The 24,223-nt window shown below is 40.5% G+C and overlaps 2 protein-coding genes across 4 annotated transcripts in view; one reads left to right on the top strand and one right to left on the bottom strand.

Annotated features, from left to right (window-relative positions):
- Positions 1–430: 430 nt before the first annotated feature.
- On the top strand, positions 431–12,572 carry pitrm1 (pitrilysin metallopeptidase 1). Its single transcript, XM_049597450.1, has 27 exons — positions 431–658; positions 2,231–2,336; positions 2,462–2,568; positions 2,786–2,937; positions 3,376–3,490; positions 3,796–3,892; positions 4,198–4,358; positions 4,555–4,681; positions 4,860–4,948; positions 5,190–5,318; positions 5,476–5,589; positions 5,697–5,793; positions 6,222–6,356; positions 6,944–7,082; positions 7,271–7,387; positions 7,497–7,626; positions 7,819–7,939; positions 8,320–8,396; positions 8,542–8,707; positions 9,055–9,155; positions 9,337–9,457; positions 9,575–9,625; positions 9,854–9,966; positions 10,210–10,332; positions 10,989–11,134; positions 11,743–11,845; positions 11,997–12,572. The coding sequence occupies exons 1-27, from the start codon at positions 612–614 to the stop codon at positions 12,088–12,090; spliced, it is 3,078 nt and encodes a 1,025-aa protein (XP_049453407.1). The 5' UTR covers positions 431–611; the 3' UTR covers positions 12,091–12,572.
- A 124-nt stretch (positions 12,573–12,696) lies between these two features.
- The window catches only part of LOC125901663 (ATP-dependent 6-phosphofructokinase, platelet type-like), a 36,295-nt gene continuing 24,768 nt past the window's right edge, over positions 12,697–24,223 (bottom strand). For 2 of the 3 annotated variants that reach the window (XM_049597453.1, XM_049597451.1), the window contains 9 exons: positions 23,916–23,986; positions 23,261–23,348; positions 19,739–19,891; positions 18,204–18,368; positions 17,106–17,167; positions 16,128–16,239; positions 15,806–15,905; positions 15,580–15,685; positions 12,697–13,820 (listed from right to left, as the gene is read on the bottom strand). In XM_049597453.1, coding sequence (XP_049453410.1) covers positions 13,664–13,820; positions 15,580–15,685; positions 15,806–15,905; positions 16,128–16,239; positions 17,106–17,167; positions 18,204–18,368; positions 19,739–19,891; positions 23,261–23,348; positions 23,916–23,986 — 1,014 coding nt within the window. In that variant the 3' untranslated portion in view covers positions 12,697–13,663. Of the gene's footprint in view, positions 13,821–15,579; positions 15,686–15,805; positions 15,906–16,127; positions 16,240–17,105; positions 17,168–18,203; positions 18,369–19,738; positions 19,892–21,924; positions 22,078–23,260; positions 23,349–23,915; positions 23,987–24,223 lie in introns of all 3 variants that reach the window. The other variant, XM_049597452.1, reaches the window with a different exon arrangement.

Here is a 24,223-nt window from a genome sequence, read left to right as displayed (position 1 = left end):
TGTGAATGAATAAACGAGAGGCATTAACGTAAGTTTCTGTAGAAAGGCGCTTTATGAAATTAAGTCCATTCACTTGTATTAGTTTACAACGCAGTCTTGCCACATCTAATATGGCGGCGACGTTGACGTATCGCAGCAGCGGGCAAACCCATAGACGTATATATGTCTATGGGCAAACCCACTCGATGCGGCGTCTACTTATATATGTCTATGTTCAAAAACTCCCTGTCATGGTTTGGCAATGTTAGTTGTGTTACGTTTAGCCAATCACATGCGCTCTTCATTCCTTGTCGACCAATCAAACACAAGCATGGTTGTGGATGAAAGGTTTAGCTCACGAGTGCCAAAAATTGCTCAACACGCATCATAGAGCTCTAATGCGGATGGATAGGTTTAACCAGACAGGTCATGCTTGTCAGATCTGCGATCAGCGCAGGTGTGTCGGCCATTTTTAATGTGCGCAGGTGGTCCAATGTTTCAACGTTACCATGAACAGCATGGAGAGGACACATAACAGGGAATTATTGATTTCATTTATTTAAATTGTGTAATTTTCAAAGCCGGACACACTAGGAGTAGACACACTTGAATAACTGAGCAACTGACAAGCCATGTTTCGGCAAACGAAGGCGGTAGTCCGGAAACTTCGATGTCTAAGGTAAGTCAGCTAGCTAACGGTACAGGGAGTTAGCCACATAACGTTACACACCTGGTGTATTGCCAGTCTATCAAATGCTGCTTCTGTGTGCTGTTTGCCTGGTGGTGTCACAGTAATTGTCACTGACTGTCTGTGGCGGTGTGATTAGATATTGTGTGAATATAGATGAAACAGTGCTGTGACTCTGTTGACATGTGACATAATATTCAAACTGATGAAACAGTTGTGCAACCAAGGATGAGGGAACACATCAGTTTGGAGTTATCTAGCTGACTTTTCTGTTCATACTTTTATATTAACTTTAGCTCCTAAAAGAATAGCAAGTACAGCCACCTGAGGGCTGGGGTCTGTAACTATTATTCGGGGTTATTACAGCAAGTTCAAGGAGAGGATAGCCAGCTGGCTTCGACCTTAGTCTTGATGGCTGTGTCACACGAGCTTGTGTTGGTGTTACACCATATTGTGTGACCTGTCATTCTATGGCCTATTGAAGAGAGTCTGGGTAATTACCGGTGTTTGCATGTGGTCTGAAATGCATGAACACTCCTGAAATAATTTCAGGCAATGAAAGATACCCACATAAGGCTTGTTCCTTTTAATGCTTCTTCTATACTGTTACAGTTGTTATGCAGCTGCAGTATTTTTTGGACAGGTGCAATTTGGGATGGAGGAAACTTCTTAATAAAGCTTCAGCATCATTATTTAGGCTAGTTGTCCCCTAATGTGGGAATGTGTCAGCCAATACACAAGATACTTAATGCTTTAAAATACTTGCCAAACTAACCAAAATTAAGGACATATACGTATATGCAAATCAAACAGAAGGTTGGCTCTGAATCATATATAACATCTCATTTATCCAGAAGCCAAAGATCTATAATAATAATAATAATAATAATAATAATAGCTTATATTCATATAGTGCATTTCAGGAGACCCAAGGACGCTTTACAGAAAAATCAAAAAACAAGACAGAGCAAGATAAACAGACTAGCTGCCAAAGGCCAGTGTGAATAAGTGTCTTTTCAGCGCAGACTTGAAAGTATCCAGAGACTGAGCAAGGCGAATCTCCGTAGGGAGAGTTCCAGAGGGTGGGGGCTGCCACACTGAAGGCTCTATACTCAGAGGTCCACCTGTTGGTATGGGGGATGGAGAGGAGACCTGAGTCAGAGGACCTCAGATTCTGTGATGGGGTATGCTGGTGGAGAAGGTCCGATAGGTACGGTGGAACAAGGTTGTGGAGTGATTTGTATGCAAGCAGAAGAAGTTTGTAGGTTATGTGGAACTTAACCGGAAGCCAGTGCAGGTGAATGAGGGTGGGGGTGATGTGCTGCCAAGGCTTAGTGCGGGTAAGCACCCTGGCAGCTGAGTTTTGCACATACTGGAGCCTTTCGAGAGCTTTACTGGGGACCCCGAACAGGACTCGACCTGGCTTGTCTGATTTAATGATGTCTTGGCATTATTACGTGCCTGACAGAATATTAAAACTTCATTAATACATATGGGATCTGCATTGTTTTTGCAAAGATGGACGAATGTTCTTTGTGCTATTAACTATTTTTCTTCCCCCAGTTTTATTGGACAGCAGTATACAAGGAAGCTCAAGAGCACTTCAGCACAAGAGCGGGCCTGTCAGTACCAACTAGGACAGAGAATCCATGGCTTTACAGTCAAAGAGGTAAACTCAGCTTGACTCAGAGTAGCATGATTAAGACTTTTATAAAGTAATAGTGTATAATTTTCAAAAGGATGTATTATGAATTGTACAGTTGCTCATTTCAGCTGCTAATCCTGTTTTCCCAGGTTGTACAGGTCCCTGACTTGTTTCTCACAACAGTGAAGCTGACTCATGATAAAACTGGAGCTCAGTACCTCCATGCAGCAAGAGATGACTCCAATAACCTCTTCAGGTTGGTTGAAATACGTTTCAGCTGCACTACCTATTTATGTTCAAGTTTGATAACAGATTTGAACATTCTCTCTGCAGTCACACTTTAACACAGCATGACTCTGAAATGTGTTTTGTTTCTATAACCACAGCAATTTTTTTTCTCAAGCCAAGTCACAGCACATCCTTGAACAAAAAAGCAATAAATCAGACAACGCTTCCTTGTTACCGTATTTCAGTGTCCAGTTCAGAACGACCCCCATGGACAGCACAGGGGTCCCACATATCCTGGAGCACACAGTGCTTTGTGGGTCTGAGAAGTATCCCTGCAGAGACCCTTTCTTCAAGATGCTCAACAGGTCTCTGTCCACCTTCATGAATGCCTTTACAGGTACAGAAAAATGATTTGAACCTGAATGTGCTAAGTGACCTTTAGCAAAAAGTTGGGAACAGTGTGCTTATATTCACATAAATATCCTGAGTAGAAAATTAATTGGTGTCAACGCAGATACAGTCAGTTAGAGTTTTACAGGTTTAACGAATATACAAGGAAATAATCCAGGGTTTTTTGGTTTACCAGAGGTGTTCATTAGTGACAAATTATTGTGATTGAAGTGTTCAGAGGCAAGAATATATGGATTCACTGATTTATAATACAGCTGGCATTAACTTCTTAAATTTATTATGGTTACTGTCATTATATTACTAGTCTGTATCAAAAGAAAAGAAAAGAAAAGGACTTCCACATGATGGATAGTTATCTTAAATATCTGATGAGCTTTTTGCATCTTTTTTTTTTTTTTTCTTTTGCTTACTTCCTCGTGAACAGCCAGCGACTACACCATGTATCCATTCTCAACCCAAAATGGGAAGGACTTCCAGAATCTCCTGTCTGTCTATCTGGATGCAGTTTTCTTCCCTTGTTTACGAGAGCAGGATTTCTGGTGAGTTTTGGGTATTGCTGCACAGTTATTTATGCCAGAATGCTAAAACTGCTCAGTTTTATTTGATGAAGATCACTTGATTGCATTTTAACAAAGCAGCAGCCGAAGTTGTCTTTTAAATACTTTGTTGTGATTCTGTGTCTCTTATTGTATTGTCCAACAGTCGGCTGAAACAGACCAAGAATTAATATCATAAATATCATAAATCAAAAATAGCAAATATCATAAGACAGGTCTATAACAGTCGTACAGTACTGATGAAAGCAGCCTTGCTCACTTTGATTGTGTATGTCTTAATTTTCCAGGCAGGAGGGCTGGAGGCTGGAGAATGAAGATCCCACAGATATCAACTCCCCTCTGGTGTTTAAAGGAGTAGTGTTCAATGAAATGAAGGGGGCTTTTGTAAGTCAAAACTTCACCAGTCACTGTTATTAAACTTTCATATGCATAGCAATTCTATTTCAATATCTATTATATACAGTTATTTCTTTACACACACACAGGGGCCATCAAGTGCTTCTAAGCAGTGTCAACAGTTTAAATACTTAATGCACAAATGAGTTTTTTTTCCCCCCATGTATTATATTAATACACTGATATCATAAAAATCTATAACAGAAAAGTGATGTTTTTATCATGTTAGCAGTGGTTAAATCTGAAGTAATTTGTGAGTGTGTTTGCATATTCGCATATGTGTATTCTTACAGTCAGACAACGAGCGTGTGTACGCCCAGCACCTTCAGAACAAGTTGTATCCAGACAACACATACTCTGTGGTGTCAGGAGGGGAGCCTCTAGCCATCCCCGACCTCACCTGGGAGCAACTCAAACAGTTCCACGCCACACATTACCACCCCAGCAACGCTAGGTAGAGTAATACACACTTAGACAGCCTAGAAATGAACAGGAACTGTTGTGTTATGAAATGACAATTAAATTAAAATTAAGACGAGAAATAGAAAACACTTATTCTGCTCTGACAGGAGAGAAACAGTGTTTTAAAAGAAATTGTTTTAATACAAACACACATACACCCCTGAGAGTGTCTTCTGTACATTCTTTAGGTTCTTCACATATGGAAATTTGCCTTTAGAGCAGCATCTAAAGCAGATCCAGGAAGAAGCATTGTCCAAGTTTGAACGCATCAACCCGAACACAGAGGTCCCCTCCCAGCCCCACTGGAGCAGCCCTGTAAGTTCCTCATTCAGTCGTATTACTATGACATCTAAGGGTATTACAGACTGCAGTCAAATTTAATTTTTGTATTTAATTATCGCTTGCATGCATGGTTCCATTGGGTTATTTTTAGAAACTGAAATCAATTAAACAGTCTGTCTGATCTCACTGTGAACCTCATTGGTTTCCCCAGAGAGAAGACCATGTGACCTGCAGCCCTGATGCTATGGCTCCAGATCCAGCCAAGCAGGACACGCTGTGTGTGAGCTACCTGCTGGGAGAGTAAGATCACATCATCTTTAGACATTAGTCCTTAAACTCATTTCAGTAGGACAGCATGGGTAGGATTCTGAAGCCAGAGATAATGCATCTTCTGTTACCCCTGATCTCTTAGTTTGAGCCTTATTTACAGTGGAATATATGTCGTCATGTTTACAATTTTCCAGTTTTCCTCAACATGAATTGACAACAGTTCTCTTTTTAAAAAGTGAAGCTCTGAGCCTTCGTCTTTTTCTCTGTGCAGCATCACCGACACATTCGAAGGATTCACTCTCAGCCTGCTGTCATCTCTAATGATCTCTGGACCAAACTCTCCTTTCTACAAAGCTCTCATCGAACCCAAGATAGGAACCGACTTCTCTTCTGTCGTAGGGTGCATACATGGACTTAAGACCCTAGTTATCCAGCTGATCTTTGTTATACAACAAATTATCTTGAGTTTTTGACCACTTGTCTTTGACGCAGTGATGTTAAGCATCCATGACATTCATGTGTTTGTTGAAAGTGTGTTGAAATGTCCTGTTGTGCAGATACGACGGCAGCACCAAAGAGGCGTCATTCAGCATCGGGCTGCAGGGAATGGCTGAGAAGGATGCAGATAGGGTGAAACAAATCATCAGCCAAACCATCGATGACATTATAGAGTAAGTACCAAGGTCCAGAACTAGTTGGTATTAAAAAAGACACATGCACACAGTAGATACAATGCGTCAGATCAACTTGAGTCATTTGTCCTCATTGCCGTTCACAGGACGGGCTTTGAAGAAGAAAGAATCGAGGCTGTCCTCCATAAGATTGAAATCCAGATGAAACACCAGTCCACTAACTTCGGCCTGTCTCTGGCCGCGGTGAGTTCACTGCTGTGTATCTGTAACCTTCATTTTATTTTCACAACTACAAGGACACAACATGTGTATATAAACCTCTCTGTGGGAGGTTTGTTAGCAGTACTAAGGATGTTTGTTTTTTGCATGTTTTTCTATATATCTCATAACTCCGGATGTAAACACATCCAAAGCTAGTCTTGGGAAACTATGTTGTGCACAGAGCAGTTTATTTGCTGATATCTTCCTGAAGGATGTGTAACATTAATTTTAGAAACCTTCCACTTTGCACATGCAACAATGTTAAAAGTAAATTATAAATGGGCATTAGTAGGCAACTTGTCCTTGTGAGGAGAGGAGGCAAGAGTAAAATAGATTACTAGATTGTTCTGTTTTATGAATCTTTTTTCCCTCAGAGTGTTATCCTTGACATTTTGTGTGTGTATTTCTAGTACATAGCTTCATCGTGGAACCACGATGGGGATCCGGTGGAGCTGCTGCAGATCAGCGACAGCGTTGCCAAGTTCAGACAGGCCCTGAAGGACAACCCTCAGTTCCTCCAGGACAAAGTTCGGCACTACTTTAAGGTGAATGAAACAAGCAATATTTTAAATGTGTGTTTGTTTCTCTAGTGTAGTTGCAAGTTGATTGCTGAGGAAAGAAGGGGCAACATTCAGCAGTCTGGCGTCCATATTTGTATTTGTTAAAGTGGTTCAGGATTATGTCCTTGTAGCTGCACAGCTCCCAGTGGTTGGGAGGGGGGTCTCTTCAATTGAACGACAGCAGGAAGACATCCATACTGAAATGATGTACTTGAAATAACATATTTTGACCAAAGCATTTCTTAATCATCTTTTAACAAAGGGCTCAATTGCAAGGTTATACAGTATCATTGTTATGCAACTTAAGATGGAATCCCTTCTCTATGATTAGATACAGTTCAACTTTATTTTCCAGTTGTATGTCGTAGACAACATCCCTGGTATGCCTTTCAAGAAGCGGTCAAAGGTCATCTTAGGAAGCCCTGATGCTACGCTCAAGTTTCTGACGTCAGCACAGATGCTTGCGGTCATCAGTAGTTTAACCTCAGGTCCTCTACTTGAATTATACAATTGAATACTAACCTTTGCTTTTTTATCCTTTAAATCACCCACCCAATCCACTGGCCCTGCAGGAGAACACACACAAACTGACCCTGTCTATGAGTCCGGATGAGAGCTACTTGGAGAAACAGGCCAAGGCTGAGGAGGAGAAACTCCAGAAAAAGATCCAGGCTCTGTCTGAGAGTGACAGAAAAGAGATCTATGAGAAAGGTAACAATAATGTAATTGCTCATGGTGTGTGTCGAATCTCGCTTTCTGTTTGCAATGAAGTAAGTTTACAAAGTCTTAACTGAAGTCAGAAGTAAACATCTTGACTTTGACCAGTCAAAGCTTTCTGATAAGTACCCTTCGAGTATGACTGCCAGATATCACAGTGAAGTGTTTCTGTCCATGGAAAGGTCTGGAGCTGCTGGCTGCTCAGAGTAAAACCCAGGATGCCTCCTCTTTGCCAGCACTCAAAGTGTCCGACATTGAACCCACGATACCCATCACACCTGTTCAAATCACCACTGCAGGTACAGTACAGTCTTCACTGTTATTGTGGCGTGGTATTTTTGTCATTATCACCTAAGTCAAGGGTGTTTGGTGAAACTGTGAAGGGCTTTCCTCTCCTAATCTGCACAGGAGGCATACCAGTCCAGTACTGTGAGCAGCCCACCAATGGCTTGGTTTACTTCAGAGCCATGTGTAGTCTCAACACCATGCCAGAGGACCTCAGACTTTACATCCCGCTCTTTTGCAGTGTTCTTACCAAGTGAGTTAATCTCTCAGTCTGTAAGACCAGAACAAGATCTGGAACGCACAGATCAAGTTTAGAATCTATGAGATTGAGACAGATAAGTATTATATATATATCTTTTGTGTGTACAGTATTTTAGATTGTACCTGCTTCCCAACTTGCAGCATACAGTTGAAGGACTGGATGTGTCTCTGTTTGTCTAATTAGGATGGGCTGTGGCGATCTGGACTACAGGCAGCAGGCCCAGCAGATGGAGCTGAGGACAGGGGGCATGTCTGTCTCCACCCACGTCACCACTGACTCCTCCCAGCTGGACATGTACGAGCAGGTCAGTGCCAGCTCTGAACGCACTGAAGCCTATAAAGTAAATTAAAACCCACTGCGTATTTTGCAGGAACAGATTTGATTCCCACCCCTCAGTGCTCTGTGTGCCGATTACGTATGCGTGTCCTACTGCAACCCAAACACATGCAAATCAGACAATTATAAATGTAAATCTCAGAAGCAGTCCAGTTTGAATCCCTGGTTTCAGCCCAGTGCATGCTGGGATAAGCTCTAGCCCTTTGTCTTTCAGAAAAAAAAGAACATGTGGTTGAAGAAAATGCTGTTTAAAGTTTTGGTAGAAGGTGATTTGCTGCTGCAGGTTCCAGTACAGCCTCGCAAAACACCAAACGCTGTCTCTAATTTGCTCTGTGCTCTCTGCCTCAGGGTGTCCTCCTGTTCTCCTCCTGCCTGGAGAGGAACCTTCCTCACATGTTTCAGCTGTGGAGCGACATATTCCACAGGTATGTCCTCCAATGCTGTACTTAATGGATGCTGAAAAGTAAAATGTGGCTGGTCTTTTGGAGAACAGTCAGCTGTGATTATTGACACTGGCGAGCTGGATACAGAGAAACCATGGCATTAAAGTAAGTACATGTTTTCCTCCAGCACACACTTTGATGATGAGGAGCGCATGAGAGTGCTGGTGATGATGTCAGCGCAGGAGTTGGCCAATGGGATATCCTACTCTGGTCACATGTATGCCATGACGCGCTCAGGCCGACACCTGACTCCAGCAGGAGACCTCCAGGAGTCTTTTGGTGGGATGGAGCAGGTACAGCACAGTTTATGTATGATTAGTAATAATCGTTGTTACTGATCACATGAGCTTCAACAACAAGGCAGTTCTCCATCTCTGTTATTATGTCTACATAATAAGTAGAAGTAGAAGTAGTGGAAACAGGGGGCTCAGCAGGGATGGAGTCATTTTGACTTGACCAGCAAATTTCACTACAAGCCAGTTGGCTGTTGAAACAAGTGACCGAGCTTTTGACAAGCGGACAGGTGACACCATCAGCCGGCTTTGGTCGAACTCAGATAGCCAGTCCACACCGCTGCAACTTTTCTATGCAACATTCTGAAACGGTTTCATCAGTTTTGTGTTTTGCTTATTGGAATTAGGTGAAGTTTATGAAGAGGATAGCTGAGATGTCAGACCTCAGCCCAGTCATCCGAACACTGCCCAGGATCAAAAAACACCTTCTCATCCGCGACAACATGAGGTGGGTTCGTATAATGGTGCACCAGCTCATATCATGTTTATATGTTCAGTGTTTGGAGCACTGTTCATCACTTTTGAGCACTTTTGTTTATGTTAACAAAATGATTGTAGTGTAAATGTACTGTATATCATCTACTCAGTACATTTCCCTCAATTCAAATTAAACTGTGTCTTCCTTATAGGTGTGCAGTCAATGCAACTCCTCAGAAAATGTCTGACACAGCAGCACAGTTGGAGAGTTTTATGAAGGGCATAGCTGAGAACGGAAAGACGCGCAAACCTGTCAGAACCGATATTATCGAGGTAAGGAATCAACAGGTGATCTGGATCAATAAACCAGTCGGAAGATTTGTCATATTAACTTGTCTATCAGATCATAATATAGTGATGTTTTGCTTTCTTTTAATGTCTTCATTTAAGAGGCCACTGGACTCCCTGAATAACTCCGGACTGAGCAGGAAACTCATCTCTGTAAGTGTTCATTTCACAGTCTACTGATTTGTTTGTCATCTCTGTATTGCTGCCAAATGGAGTTTAAGATAATTACAGAAAACAGGACGGGAGTTTCAGGTCGTGGAAGATGATGCCTGTGCATGTTGGCAGCTTTTTTTGATTGTTGATGAATAACTCAATTTTGAATTCATATTAATGAGTGTGTCTGTGCGTGTGTGTGTGTGTCTTTTTTTTTATACTTTTCAGGAGCATAATTATCATCCATGTCAGATGAAAACTTTCTTCCAGATGCCCTTCCCTGTCAATTTTGTCAGTGAGAGCATTCGTACGGTACCGTTCTCCCATGAGGACTACGCCAGGTAACCACACCAGCACGCAGCACACGAAGAGCAGTGGCCGGAAGGTTAATGTTGACTTGACACATGCCACTGTAAATGCCACCATGTCTTATATTTCACGCACACTTATTGATGGGACTGTAGTGAGAGTTGATTTGGTGATGTACGCTATATAGACATGATTTTTCCGCTGACATTTTTGTAATTCATTTTGTTTTGAGTTTGCTAACCACTTTCTTTTGCTTTATGTTCTGTCTTTGTCAGCTTGTGCATCCTGGCGAGGTTGATGACAGCAAAATATCTTCATGGAGAGATCCGGGAGAAGGGGGGAGCGTACGGGGGCGGAGCTAGGATGGGAGGAGGTCTTTTCTCCTTTTACTCATACAGGTGGGCAGCCATTCATCAAACTGGTCACAGTTTTGGACAGCACTGCAATGCACATTGCACAAATATATAACCTGTATTACCATATATTGCAGTAATAAATTTGCTGATTACAGTTTAATATTTTGTGTCTAAATGAGACATTTTATACTATTTGGTGATCCTCTTCTTTTAAAAGAAATCTTGTAAAAGTTGGAAAACTCTCCTGAGTTGTGTGGGAGATGCTGACAGGCTGAAATAGTGTTTTAAGCTTTAAGATAAGGATTTTGCAGAATGGGTCAAGAGGCAGTTTTCTGGAGAAACATAAGAATTACATCTGCAACAATTAGTTCATTACAGGAACATTAATTGGAAGCTTTTTTGATAACTGATTGTTTTGAGTCATATTTTCTCAAAAAAAAAATGACACAATTGTCTGTTTCCAGCCACTCAAATATGAGCATTTCTATATTTTTTAGTTATCTATGTTTTCTAAGATGAAAATATTTGGGTTTCAGATGAAAACGGTTTGGTTTTGGGAAATTGTCACTGTGATGGCTTTTTTTTTTTACCAAACAACTTTTTGATTGAAAAAAATCAGAAAACGCCTGAAGTGTAAAACATTGATTATTAGAATTTCACAGTGTGTGTTGACCTGGTGTTTATTTCTTGTCTCAAAGGGACCCAAACTCAGTGCAGACCTTGGCTGCATTTCGTAAAGGTGTGGAGTGGGCAAAGTCAGGGCAGTTTACTCAGCAGGACATCGATGAGGCCAAACTGTCAGTGTTCTCAGCTGTCGACTCACCTATAGCCCCCGCAAACAAAGGTGAGACTCCCACTGATGCATCCTGACAGCAGCTTGCTCGACCGACTACAGGAATTCACATCAAATGTTCTGAGCATCATTCGATGTTAGATTAAAAGTGAAGCTTAGAAAACATCTCATTACCTTCCAAGGGTGACAAGATAAAACAGCAGAATGCGAAAAGAGGAGTTCAGATTATTAGACTTCTTAAAATGAGATTTTATCTCCAGTTTTGTCTCTGTCGTTGTAACTAAGCTTTCAGCGTTGAGATGTTTCCGCACAGCAACTGTCAGTCAAACTGTGCCAAGAAAAACCTTGAACAGTAGACCCAAGAAATATTTTTTTTGTGTGTTTTTGTTTTTCAGGTCCACTCAGCTAAAGTGGTAGCTAACTGACCAGTTCTTCTGGTTTATGTAATTTCATATTGAATATCTTTGAGGTTTTTACTGTTGGTCAGACAGTGTAAAGATTTCACTTTAAGTCAAATGTGTTCAAAAACAGCAACATAATTGAACGTAATCCTGAGCTGCAGCCTTTATTTGGGTGCTTTGCCTTCAAATTGAAGCAGTTTGGGGCTCCGCTGATATAAAACCTGACAGTACTTTGTACACCGTGTCTCTGTGTTGCAGGAATGGGTCGCTTCCTCAGCGGAGTCACAGATGAGATGCTGCAGAGTCACAGAGAAAGACTCTTTGCTGTCGATCACAAACGCCTGGTGGGAGTGGCCGAAAGGTAACTTTACTTTTGCTTTACTTTAGCATTGTTAAGAAACCAAAATGGAGATTGAACAATTCTGCGTGTAATTATCTATACTTCAAAATATTCAAACTCTCTTTGGTAAATTAAATATTAAACAAGTGTCCTTGGTGTTGTTTCCCTGCAGATACCTCGGTGTTGGTCAGAGGACGTGTGGTGTCGCTATCCTGGGCCCCGAGAACGAAACAATTAAAAAAGATCCCTCATGGATCGTAAAATAATCTAATTAGCAGGTGTTTTATAACTGAAAACTTAACTGGACTTCACATGTACCACAGTGGCAAAATGTACTATGTACTGAAAACCCAAAGACAATGGTACTGTTGGGATTTTACTTAAATGGAGGCAAAGAAAAGCTGAAGCGCACAGTCCTAAGAGGAGGATTGTGGACTGACTAGTGCTGTAGTCATAATCTGACCCTTCAGATTATTACTTCTCTTTTTGTACATTGTTATGTACATATTAATGAAAGTGTGGTCGTGACATTACATTCTAATGCTGGACAAACTAAATCTGAGTCTGGGCTTTATTTTTGAGTATCTTGTGATCATGAAAACTTTGATTTCGATATGGTGATTTTTGTTTTCTCTGCAGTATGATAATTATATGTGGTTCAAGCAATTAAATTAACGTTCAGGTGATTCACAACTCCCTGTTTTGACTCTTTGAGCTAAGCTTAGCTAAACACCTGCTGATGGTTTACCATGCAGACAGAGAGTAGTGTCAATCTTCTCATCTAACTCTGCAAGAAAGCAGTAGCCCATAACATCATGTATTCAATGGCACGAGCACCACAGACACCAACACATTGCTACATATCACGACAGTTTCATAACTTTCCACACAATAAATGCTTTATTACTCTGTGACAGGACACTCACATCACGCTGCCAGCTCATTAAATTAATGTTGCGTACAAGTTTCAAACATTCTCTACTTCACCGCCAAACTACAGCAACAGCAGGACCCGACTCACAAATACAGTTACAAGATGCCACATACAAAGCCCATGGTGGATACAAACGGCTAAGGCAACACCACATTACACGCACACACACACTCATACACACAATGAGCATGGATAGGACACACACAAGGCAAGCTTGGCTCACTAAACCTCCTGCAGGTCACATTTACATTTTACAATCAAAATGATTTTTTCAAGGTGTGAACAGATTGACAGAATGTGATCCTCCTGACATATATTTATATATTATCTCTTTAGAAGCAGCTTTAAAGGATTACTTTAATAATGGGGCTAAAAGTGCTGTAGAAAATAATAAAAATGACAAGAGCTTCAAAGGAATGGCCCACCTCAGCCTCGCTGCCTTGACACAACATGGGCCTTTGCTCAGCTAGGTAGTTAAAAAAAATATCAATATAGCTACATTTTCAGGACTAAAACTTAAATACTTATACAGTACATGATGAGGAGTGCTTATTATATATATATTTAAATCTATAATAACTTTGATTGAGGATCCAGAAAACACTTGAGCTCTGCTAGCTTGTTGAAACTATGTGAAGAGCTCTATCCCACATGTCATACCCTCGTTAAATATGTCCCTATCTTAATTTCATCATCCATTATCTGAAAAATAGAAGATCCCTTCCTATAATCGCCATGCTTTACCATACAGCATAACTTTCTAAAATTACCAGCTATCTTTTAAATTCTACCTAAATGTATTTGCAGTCAATCAGCAGTCGATCAGTCATAGTGTGAGCAGCCGTCACTGTTCTGTGAAGCTGTTTTCCTGTTGGAGTGATACTCTCTGGCAGCAGTGCTACGGTTCAGATGGCCGCCGTGTTGTTGGACTCTCTGGATCGGAACCGGGTCAAGTGCTCCAGCTGGCCGGAGTCGGACACGTCGTAGCTGGTCTTGTACTTGGCCAGGATTTTCATCAGTGGACGGAGCTTCAGCCACCACTGCTCCTTGGGGATCCTGTGGCTGAGGGGACCAAACACAAGGACCAGATTTTTATATCGCACCACATTCATCCTGTCACTCATGTTGACAGGCTGGAGATTCACTGTAGCTTTGAGTTTGGGGCAATCCTTTCTTCTAAGAAGAGATTATTTAAAATTTAAGAGGCAAAATGAAAGAAATATTTTTTTTTCCTCCACCAGCATTACCTAGAAATATGTATATGTATAGCCCCTGGGCCTATACAACATACATGGACTTTTTTATGGCAAACTACATTATGAAATTTTATAAAACATGCTGTATTATGACTTTATCAATGACATTTTAGTGCTATCCTATTACTTTTTATTTGAAATACTATATTGTGACTTTTTTTTTAAATCTGTTTGTATGGCATACTATACTATGGCTGTGGCTAATTTTATGACAAACTGTAATGTGACATGTTTATGACATACTTAAGTACAAACTAAACTGAGTTTTTTGACATTTTTATGGTATACTGTATTCTGACTTTTTTTTTTTGGCATATAGTATATGTCATATTTTTTTTCATTAAAAGTGTCATACTACAGTATGTCATGAAATTGTCATAGTCAATAGTCTACAATGCCATCACATTTTTAATAAAAATGTCATAGTATGTCACAAAAATGTTATTGTAGAGAATGCCATAAAAAATACCATAGTATGGCATTTAATTACCATTTTCATTTTAAAAAAAATGACATTTTTATATAGGAATTATGACTACATTATTTTTTTATAATTTTAATAATTTAATATTTTTTTATGTCATTCTCTACTATGACATATTTTTATGAAAAATATGACATCCTGCACTATGATTTTTTTATGAAAATGATTATGACATACTACACTTTGACATGTTTATGAACAATTTTATGACACACTATATTCTAACTTTTTTAAAAAAATAAATATATATATATTATTGCATAATAAACTATTTTATGAAAATATTTATGACATACCATACTATGGCACTTTTTTTTAAAGATTTTTTTCTGACAAATACTGTAACTTTTTCGTGACATCCTGTTCAATAATTTTTTATTACATGTTATATGAAAAACTTTTTTTTTTTACTTTTTTTTTTAATTTTTATGGTACACTGTACTATGACTTTTTTAGGAAATACTATAATATGCCTTTTTACTGTAACTTTAAGACTTTTTTATAGCATACTACACTATGACTTTTGACAATTTTTATGACAAACTATTGTGCCATTTTTACTGTGTTTTTTCATGACAAACGATACAGTGACTTTTTTATTACATATTAAACTATAACATATATTTCTGTCATTTTTTTTGACATATTGTGACTTTTTATGACATTTTTAAAGACAAATGATACCAGGGGTTCTCAAAGTTTTGTTGACTGAGTTTCAATTTAGAGATTCAGCACATGATTGAGGGCCGCACAAATAAAGTACACACATAAAACAAAATTTCTAAATCTCACTTCCACATTAAACTGCAGTTTGACACAGCAACCGAGTGGTGTGTTACATGTAGGCTCTTATATCAAAGTATTGAAATGGAACACAGGTGATTAATATATAATGCATGTACTTCATGTCATGTTCAGGGCCCATGCAAAATGTTTCTGAGGGCCACCATTGGCCTGTAGGTCACACTTAAAGAAACTATGATGTACAGTTAGTAATTGTTAAAGTTCATCTCGTCTTTTAAATGAATGTAAATCAAGGAGCTGTTCTACTACAGAGAGTAACACTGAAAATGGTTCTTACACAAAGTCCGTCTCATCCCGGATCTGTGACACGGGCTGAAAGACCAGGGCTCTGCGACGCATCCCCAACAGGCAGGCGGTGTCCTCTGAGTTAGCAAACACTCGCCCTGCATCGAAGACAAGCATCAGCCTTTATAACCAAACACATACTGCAGCCAGTCACACACAGACGATGATGAATCAAGGAACCAAGACTAAACAGATGTGGTTATTGAGTTTCTTTTTACCTCCTTTGTAAGACTCCTTGAGCGTCCGTGTGATCCACTGCATGGCTTTAGCAGCAATTTTAGTGCCAAAGTTCCTATCGAAAGGTGATGGAGCTCCTCCCTGTGAAAGGAAAGAAAATATTCTTCTGTTTAAAAACAAGGCTGGGAAATATATGTCAGAATATTAAATAAGACAATTTGTATAACAACCATGGAAAGTTTTATCGACTCCTTCATGTTGCAATTTCGGGATAACGTTGTTCCCTATATCACCAGCTAATTAACTTCCACTAGTGACAGTAAAGCATGTACAGTAAAGTGTGTTTTTATGTGTGTGTCCAACCTGCTGCATGTGACCAAGGATGTTCTTCCTACAGTCAAACACTCCCCGTCCCTCCTCAGAGTACAGCTGGTAGATGAAGTCAGTGGTAAAGTTCTCATTGGAGTTCTCATTCCTAAAAGACACATTACAAGGGCAACAGGTTAGTTAAAGGGTTAGTTCACTGAAATAATACCTTGACAGAAGCCGCTGTTTCTTGGGGAAAAGCTGCTATTGATTTTTTTGAGTGCCTTAAGAGACACAAATTTAATTAATTTCCATCGTTTTGGGTGTGGAGACAGAATTCTCACAGTCCCAGAAACCTGGACAGATAAAACCAAAACTATCTGCATGATTAGACACACCTATAGGGAAGTAAATTGGGTGAACCAGCCCTTTAAACAGACTAGGTAGTGTCCTTATGCTGATGGATCGCTATACCCCCAGTGCTCTTGTGCCCTTGAGCCAGGGCATCACTCTTCTGTCCACTACAACCTGCAGAGCTACTTGAGATGCAAAACTGTGCTTGAGTGTGATACTTATGTAAAACAGGTGCAAACCTCAGCACAGACACACAATGTCACCTACACGTCCAAAATATTACATTTGTCCTATTTCCACAGACCTCCATCCTGCTGGGAGCAATTTATACAGTGTGATGGTGCAGTGGACTAAAATAGCCACAACAGATGACATGAAGTAAAGTGTGTGTGAGGTCGTTTAGCTGTCAGAGATATTTTAAGACCAGCTGGGTTTGTGTAATTAATTGAGAACAAATTACAACAAGACAAAACACAATTCTTTACCATTTAAATGGAGTATGTAAACATGTTTTACTCTTCTTTTGTTGTGTTCTCTCCTTCAGTCACACACACACACACACACACACACACACACACACACACACCTCAATGTAGCAAGTTAATGCGAGAGGAAACAGCAGTGGCAATATCACACTAAAGAGAAGAACAAACTGCCTGGCGTATGAGCACCGACACCCACCTGAGCACTAAGCCTCTCTGGATGCTCGTCTTCATCTTCTGCGTCAGATGCTCCACGTTGGCCTGAAAACACACAGCGAAGCCTCACGTTAAACCGGAGCAACGGCGCCCTGCAACCTGCACGAGCAGCTGATCCAGCCACAAATCACACACACCTCCCTCTCATCATCCTCCCAGGATGGAGACATGCAGGGGGGCATTTGAACCAGCAGGGGGCACCAAAATTGCAGATTCTGCCCTTGTGGTGAAGCAAAGAGTTGTTTAAAGCAAAAGAAGGTTCCTTTGGGTGTTACAGTGCTCCTTTCATCTGGAGTATCGCTTTTTTTCCTTTTTTTATCACTTCTGCAATTTTGAAAATGCCAAGAGGAGGAAAAAATTGTGTTTTTACCATTTCCAAATATGATACTTTTTGCAGTAGAACAGCGTGCTGATATGGAACAACTGCCTCAGGTAATACTTCTATGATTTAGGGCTATAATAATAAAGCAGACTATTAATGATGTCTAACAATTAATTATTTTACTTATAACCAAATTAAATTTAATCAATGTCAATCTTCTGTTGTTGCTTAATGGTATATAATAGTACAACGTGGCTCATACAAGGCAATAAAAAATAATTAATAATAATAATAATAATAATTAATAATAATTCCTTACAGCGTCACACCAGTGTGACAGTTACACCATAAACACAATGACAGCCTCAACACCTCTAATCACCCTGACCTGATCTGTGTTGATGGGATCTGTCTGTTATGGAATGAGTGATGCAGTTCAGAGGTTATTAATAAATCACTTCAGGCGCATTGACATAATCTGGGTCACCTGCATGCTCCTGAAACATCCAGGCAGAGGCAGTGATGAACTTAGGGAAAGCTGCTGCAACACTCACAGAACAGTGACGTGTGATCTGTGCTGCTTTATGAGAGCCCAGGGTGGATGCATTTACAACTGAGCTTTATATAAGGTTATGAATTATGAAGCAGATGTGCAGCAGGCACTGTTTTAGAAAGGTACTCATCTAAAAATGGGTTTCAGCAGGGAGACGAAAGGGTCATAGCAGCTCTCTAATATTTAAATAAGACTGAATATCTTACCTGCAGGTCCCGGATGTCAAACGGCTCCTCGTAGATGTAGACGGTGTCGGCGCCTGCAGCCAGACCGCCGACAGTGGCCAGGTAGCCGCAGTAGCCCCCCATGGTCTCAATGATGAAGACCCGCCTCTTGGTGCCACTGGCTGACTGCTTGATGCGATCACATGTCTGAATCGCACACAGATTACACAGTTACTAACAAGCATTCGTTTGCCACAGGGAGCTCACCAAAGCAGAGCCGATCAGTCAATTCATCTGTTATTTAATCACGTAAATTAATCATATAAATAAGTCTTTAACACTTTTATCAATTTAATATGAATTTTAGATGAAATACTTTTAGGTTTTTGGTCACTCTCAGGAAACAATATGAACTTCAGGCTGTGACAAACTGAAGGGAACTCAGCATTATGTCTATAGATTAAACAATGAATCAAAACAGCTCTACTTTGGGTTGAGAAAAGCGCCTTATAAGTAACATTTATTGTTTTCATTATTACTTTAGCAGATTGTGTAAACATGCAGCCATACTCACCTTTTGCAGTCCACACTACAAGAAGAGTTGGATTAAACATTCTGCGTCTCAGTGATGCACAGGTTAACTCCTTATTTATTACTGCAAGACTGCGCATATTTTTTTTTAGTATATTCAGTGTTTTATTTATTGTTGGACTTGATTTGGTTGATATGATTGTCAGTTTGGATGCGTGTCTTGTATTCGGTCTATTATATCTGAATATATACGGTCTATATATATATATATGTTGTTGCAGGATATGAACAACTTAGGGTATCTTAAATAATATTTCCAATTCTTAAGATTAAGTGTAAGCTTTTCCACAAAAAAGTGTCTTATTTATGTAATATTTTTGTGTTTTTCTGCAGACACAGACGGGTAAAGATTCCCATATTAAGAATCATTAGATTGGGATGGTTTGTGATTATGTCAGAGTTGACCTGTGCATACTGGGCCTTCATTCTAATCAGATGAGAGAAGTCTACCAGGTCTGGATAATATCTATCACAGAGGTATACTGTACTCTTAATCTCGTTGGCAAACCTCAGTATTTTGAATGACTGTGTAATATTTTGGCACTTATTTGACTGTTTTTAGTGGCAGACTTCACTCATCTGGTATTAACAGCAGATAAAACCAAGGCATTGACATTTGTAATTCAGACTTAGCATGTCACAGTGAGGCACTCATCAAACACAAACAGCATCACAACCTTCACTAGCAGGAAGAGAAGGATTTGCCACATAACTGCTTCCAAAATAAAGATCATCATTACGACATTGCAGCAGTCAGCTGACATGCAAGTGCACCATGGTCAGCAGAGTTCTGTATTTTGGATGAGCAGGAAGATGTGTACTCACAGATTGTAGTTTCACTTCTTTTCCATAAACATTTCTGAGATGAACTGGGATAATTTGGGGATTTCCTCACATTAAGTGTCATTATCATTAGACATGTAACACTATGAGATGCCTCTAGCTGTGATTTTCCTCATGTTTTGGTCTTTCCCACTGGCCCTTACCTCCACGATGGCGTTGAGGGACGTGTCAGCGCCGATACTGAGGTCAGTGCCAGGAACATTGTTACTAATGGTAGCAGGCAGCATGCACATCGGGATACAGAACTCCTCGTAGTCGGCCCGGGCCTCGTACAGCTGCAGCAGGGACTCTAAGGCCTGATGGTGGTGGCCGTGATACATGGTTAGAGCACCAGGGGGCACAGTGTATGTCTGAGACCCTGTCAGTGTGTCCTTGTGTGGGAGACTGCAGTGTTTTTACAGGCTGCTGCGTGGCGCTCAGTGGCTCCCTTGGCTTGTATCCTTAGTCCCTTGGGTTGAAGCTGTGTCCTAGTTCAGTGCTACATACTAAGTGTTTACAGTATGTTCTGTGTACTTATTTTAATACGCTATTTTTGCAGTTGCACTTCAATTGTCAGACTGAATAGAATATCCATAACTATGCTTTCATTAGTGTATGATCACCTGAAAATGGGTGTGTTTTCATTAGCTTAGAATGAGGTGTTTATATCTATACACGAGTGGGTCCATGTTGCACCGCCATGTTTGTTACAGTAGCCCAGAACAGACAAACCAAACACTGGCTCTAGACACGGCCTCTCCCATTTTTATACTGAAGAGAAGGCCACCTGAGGTTCTCGTACAACCTCCAGCTAGATGACACTAAATCCCACATACTAGTCATTAAAATAAATGAGCTTGACAGTATGTGATCTTTCCCTCTGCAGAGCTGCTGAAAAATAATCTAAACGCTGTTTTAGGGGCTTTCCCAACTCTGAAAATAACACTACATGTTTGTAATTTTTTTGTTTTGAAGATATCGTCGGATCAGCATGAGAATTCTGCGTGAAGATTCAGCTCAACACCTGTAGTCCAGGTTGAAGGACACAAGCAAAGGGAGGCATTTCAAATAAACTGAGACCACGAAGGTGCAGCTTTGCAATGTGTGTGCATGACTCGTGGTGTGCGTGCTGCTGGCTGGCTCTCTCCAGGTGACAGGGGCTTTGGCTTCCCATTGGCTGAGAGGAGATGGAATGGGGGAGTGAGGGAGCGGGGAGGGTCACCCTGGCTGACACATGACGGTATTGACGCGGCAAGATAAAGACTGGGCTGGGTCTCCATTGGCTGTGGTGGTTGATGTTTCCTTTTATGTGCAAGAATGTCCAGTACAGAGGGGCTCTGGCCTGGTTCAAAGCACTAACAACACTAAACTGCAGACTGCGGTCAGTGATGCTGGACTCGTACGTGCCCACACAGCATGCAGACTTACTCTCCAAACGCACGGACTCTGTGCCATTACAGTGCGAGCAGAGCCTCCCTGTCGCATTGAACCGGATCGCTGTCCAGTTGTCTGCTGTTTCCTAAACAAACACAGAGCAGGCCGCACAAACACGGCAGGGCCACGCGCCAAAAACATGCCACAACACGTCACTACATGCCCAAGCACTTACCTGGGACCACCGCTGAACAGCTCGCCTCCAGCAACAACCAGTATTAAGGGTTTTTTGCTGTACAGTATGTGTCTTCATGCGGTGTACGTGTGGACAGGAGCCAGATCCTGCTTGTTTGCTTCTGTGGTAATTGTGACCCAGGTTTTAATGTCCTAGGACCTGTGGCTGCAACAAGTACCTCAGTAAAGTAAATAACAAGCTAAGGAAAGCTGTGATTTATGACAGCAGTTCATGAAAGATTTTTTTCTCTCTCAAGTGAATGCGTTACGCTTCCCAGGTAATTCAAGGGTATCAAAAAAGTGTCAATGTGTGTAGCATTTTTGTCCGAGGATATGTCACTAGTCTGAAGTGTTGTTTGAGTCATAATTCTAACATGTACTGCACAATTAGCATATACTATATAAATGGTTTTGTTTATGTGAAAGCAGAGGGTTAAGTCTGTTCCATTAAGGTCTAAGGAAATCCTGCTCACAGGTTTTGTTGTTTCGGGTCAGTGTGCCTGTGTTTACACAGAAAATACTGCAGTCACTGACTCATTACAGCAGTGACATAGACCAGAAGTCATTATCATGTGACCCTATACTTAAGTCTCGTCTTAATTTGTCAAATAAAGTCCACCTTCTGATTGTTAATTCAAGGCTGCGAGCTGTCGGTCAGCGAAGCCCCAAACTCTGACAGGCTGGATGGTGTGCATGTCCAACTACAAGCACACACACACACACTCTACCCAGCCACACTTACATCAGTAATGGCATTCAGCGCAGTGTCTGAGCCAATGCTGAGGTCTGAACCAGGTATATTGTTGGAGACGGTGGCAGGGACCATAACCATGGGCACACAGAACTCGTTATGTTTGTCCCGCGCGGCAGAAAGTTCCAGTAATCCCACGTAGGCCTGCAGCAGTGACAGCCAGCATCTTATAGGTTGTTGTTAAAGATGTACAGACAGAGGGAATGAGGGTGTGGGCGGAGAGTGAAGAGGCCTAACGCCAAGGTGTTTACAAATACAGTAGCCAAGAGGAGATGTGTTGAGTTTGAAACTAATTCGTGGTGGCAGGAGCCTGAAACTCTTAGCTTGTTGACATTAGACAATATGCAAGACATGCACTATTGTTTATCAGTCTGCCAAGCTTAAGAAAAGTGGGCTTTGAGGTAGGCGGGGCATGTTGGTGGGAGATGGATTGCAAGAGTAATGCAGTAGAAAGATCAGAGACAACAGTGGTGGGTGGGACAGACAAATGGTCTAGGAGGACTGTACTGGTGGGAGAAGCCAAGAGGAGAGAGCCAGGCCAATTATGACGGACAATGAGACACACACACAGGAAGTAGACGCTGTAGCTCCACACACAGAAAAACAGGGAGGGAGACAGTGTTCGTCTTCTGGCCAAGCTGCCCAAGCCAAAAACCATTGTGTTTTGGAAAATTTACATGTTTTATTCTTATTTAATTAAATAGTTTACTGATTTTTTTTTAACTTAGATTTGAAATGTTGTTCCAATCTGTCCGAGGAGCTCCATTTTCGGGCCCAAAAAGTAACTTGCACACTTGATATTAGGGTTCAAACCTGGGAGGGTAACATCTAGGTCGCTCTATTGCTGCATCTTAAACCCATCTTTTGGTTAAAATCATTATTATGATTCAGATTGATCATTACAAGGTTCTGGCTTAGCAGTTTGGCCATGACATAATTAACATACATGAACAGACAAGGAGAGAACCTTTAACATTTAAATGTGTCCTAATTGTATTCTGAAAATATGATTATACAGAAGTCAAGACATGTTTTGCAAATGTAAAATGTCCTACAGGACAAAAAGTCAGTGAAAGTGAAATGGATTCAGTGATGTTAAACACAGTATATACTGCATGTACAATAAAAAATAATTCAGATTTATCTTTAAGAAACTCAAGAATTCTGCTTTAAAACAATTACTGGTAGCTTTTGTTTGAATTATACAACAGTCAGAGTAAACATTTAAAAGTGTGAGGAAACACAACTACTTTGGGTTTGTTTTGATGATAAAACGTTCAGAAAGATAAAATATTGCAATATTCAGAAATCAGGTAACGTTACACACCTCAAATCCGCCGATGACAAGCAGGGCGTTGATGTTATGGATCCTAATCTGCTCAGCGATCTTCTCCAGGTGTTTGCCTGGAAGAGTTCTGCAGCAGCACACAGAAAGGAAATTCAGAAATGGTAAAACAGTTGTCCACTTAATTCCTTTTCTCTCTGTTCCTTTTCAACCAGCTAAGGTTAGCAACACTGACGACATGTGGAATTAAGAATTGTGGATGTTTTTTTTTTAGCTGACCTACTGTAAATTGGTAGACGGATATATTCTGTGATTTGTAAAGAATACAGCTTCATTCAGATACCATTTATATTCCAGGAGAAGGCGAACAATATAATATCCTCATCACTCTGTGGTAACAAAACTCATCAAACGTTAGAGTCAAGGTTTTGTAACTCATTAGTTCTTGACAGAGCAAAGGGAACAGAAAGTTTTTTTATATCTCCCATCTGAGGATCCACTATTCCATTGGCTTCCTCAGATAGAAATTATAGTAGGAAAAAAAGCATTTCATGTAAGGTCAAGAAACAAAAAATGTATACAGTATTTAAGTCACTAACAATACGATACAGTACGATACAATATGATGCGATATGATACAATTCAATACAACACCATAAAATATGGTACGATACGATACGATACAATCATTACTTACCGTTTGGTCCCCAGCAGTGATCCTCCCTGGCCAGTCCAACCACCAACATCTCCCCATTTGATCTCCTTGATCTGATTTTAAAACACAGAAAGGTGATAATTATTCACATTTCCTTTCATTTTTGATAAAACTACGTCACCTTGCAAGTTCTAAACTTCCATATTTAGTTTTTGTTGATGTACAGGTGAAGATTCAGAGACCCACAGACCTCACCGTCATCACTTTCATTAGAGCTACTTTATACAGAAGACAACTGTTGACACTTCACTATGTGGATTATCCAGAGTAACCAGGACACTGATTCCAGA

The sequence above is a fragment of the Epinephelus fuscoguttatus genome, linkage group LG15 (assembly GCF_011397635.1).
Source record: "Epinephelus fuscoguttatus linkage group LG15, E.fuscoguttatus.final_Chr_v1".
Classification (NCBI taxonomy): domain Eukaryota; kingdom Metazoa; phylum Chordata; class Actinopteri; order Perciformes; family Serranidae; genus Epinephelus; species Epinephelus fuscoguttatus.
Note: the sequence above shows the minus strand (reverse complement) of the source record. Positions and strands in the feature narration are given on the sequence as shown.

Bases quoted from the DNA above. Each gene is read 5' to 3' on its own strand.
- pitrm1 (XM_049597450.1), top strand. From the start codon at position 612: ATGTTTCGGCAAACGAAGGCGGTAGTCCGGAAACTTCGATGTCTAAG. The intron at 3,893-4,197 runs GTAAGTCAAAAC...GTATTCTTACAG, and splicing joins ATGAAATGAAGGGGGCTTTT to TCAGACAACGAGCGTGTGTA. The intron at 9,626-9,853 runs GTAAGTGTTCAT...TATACTTTTCAG, and splicing joins TGAGCAGGAAACTCATCTCT to GAGCATAATTATCATCCATG.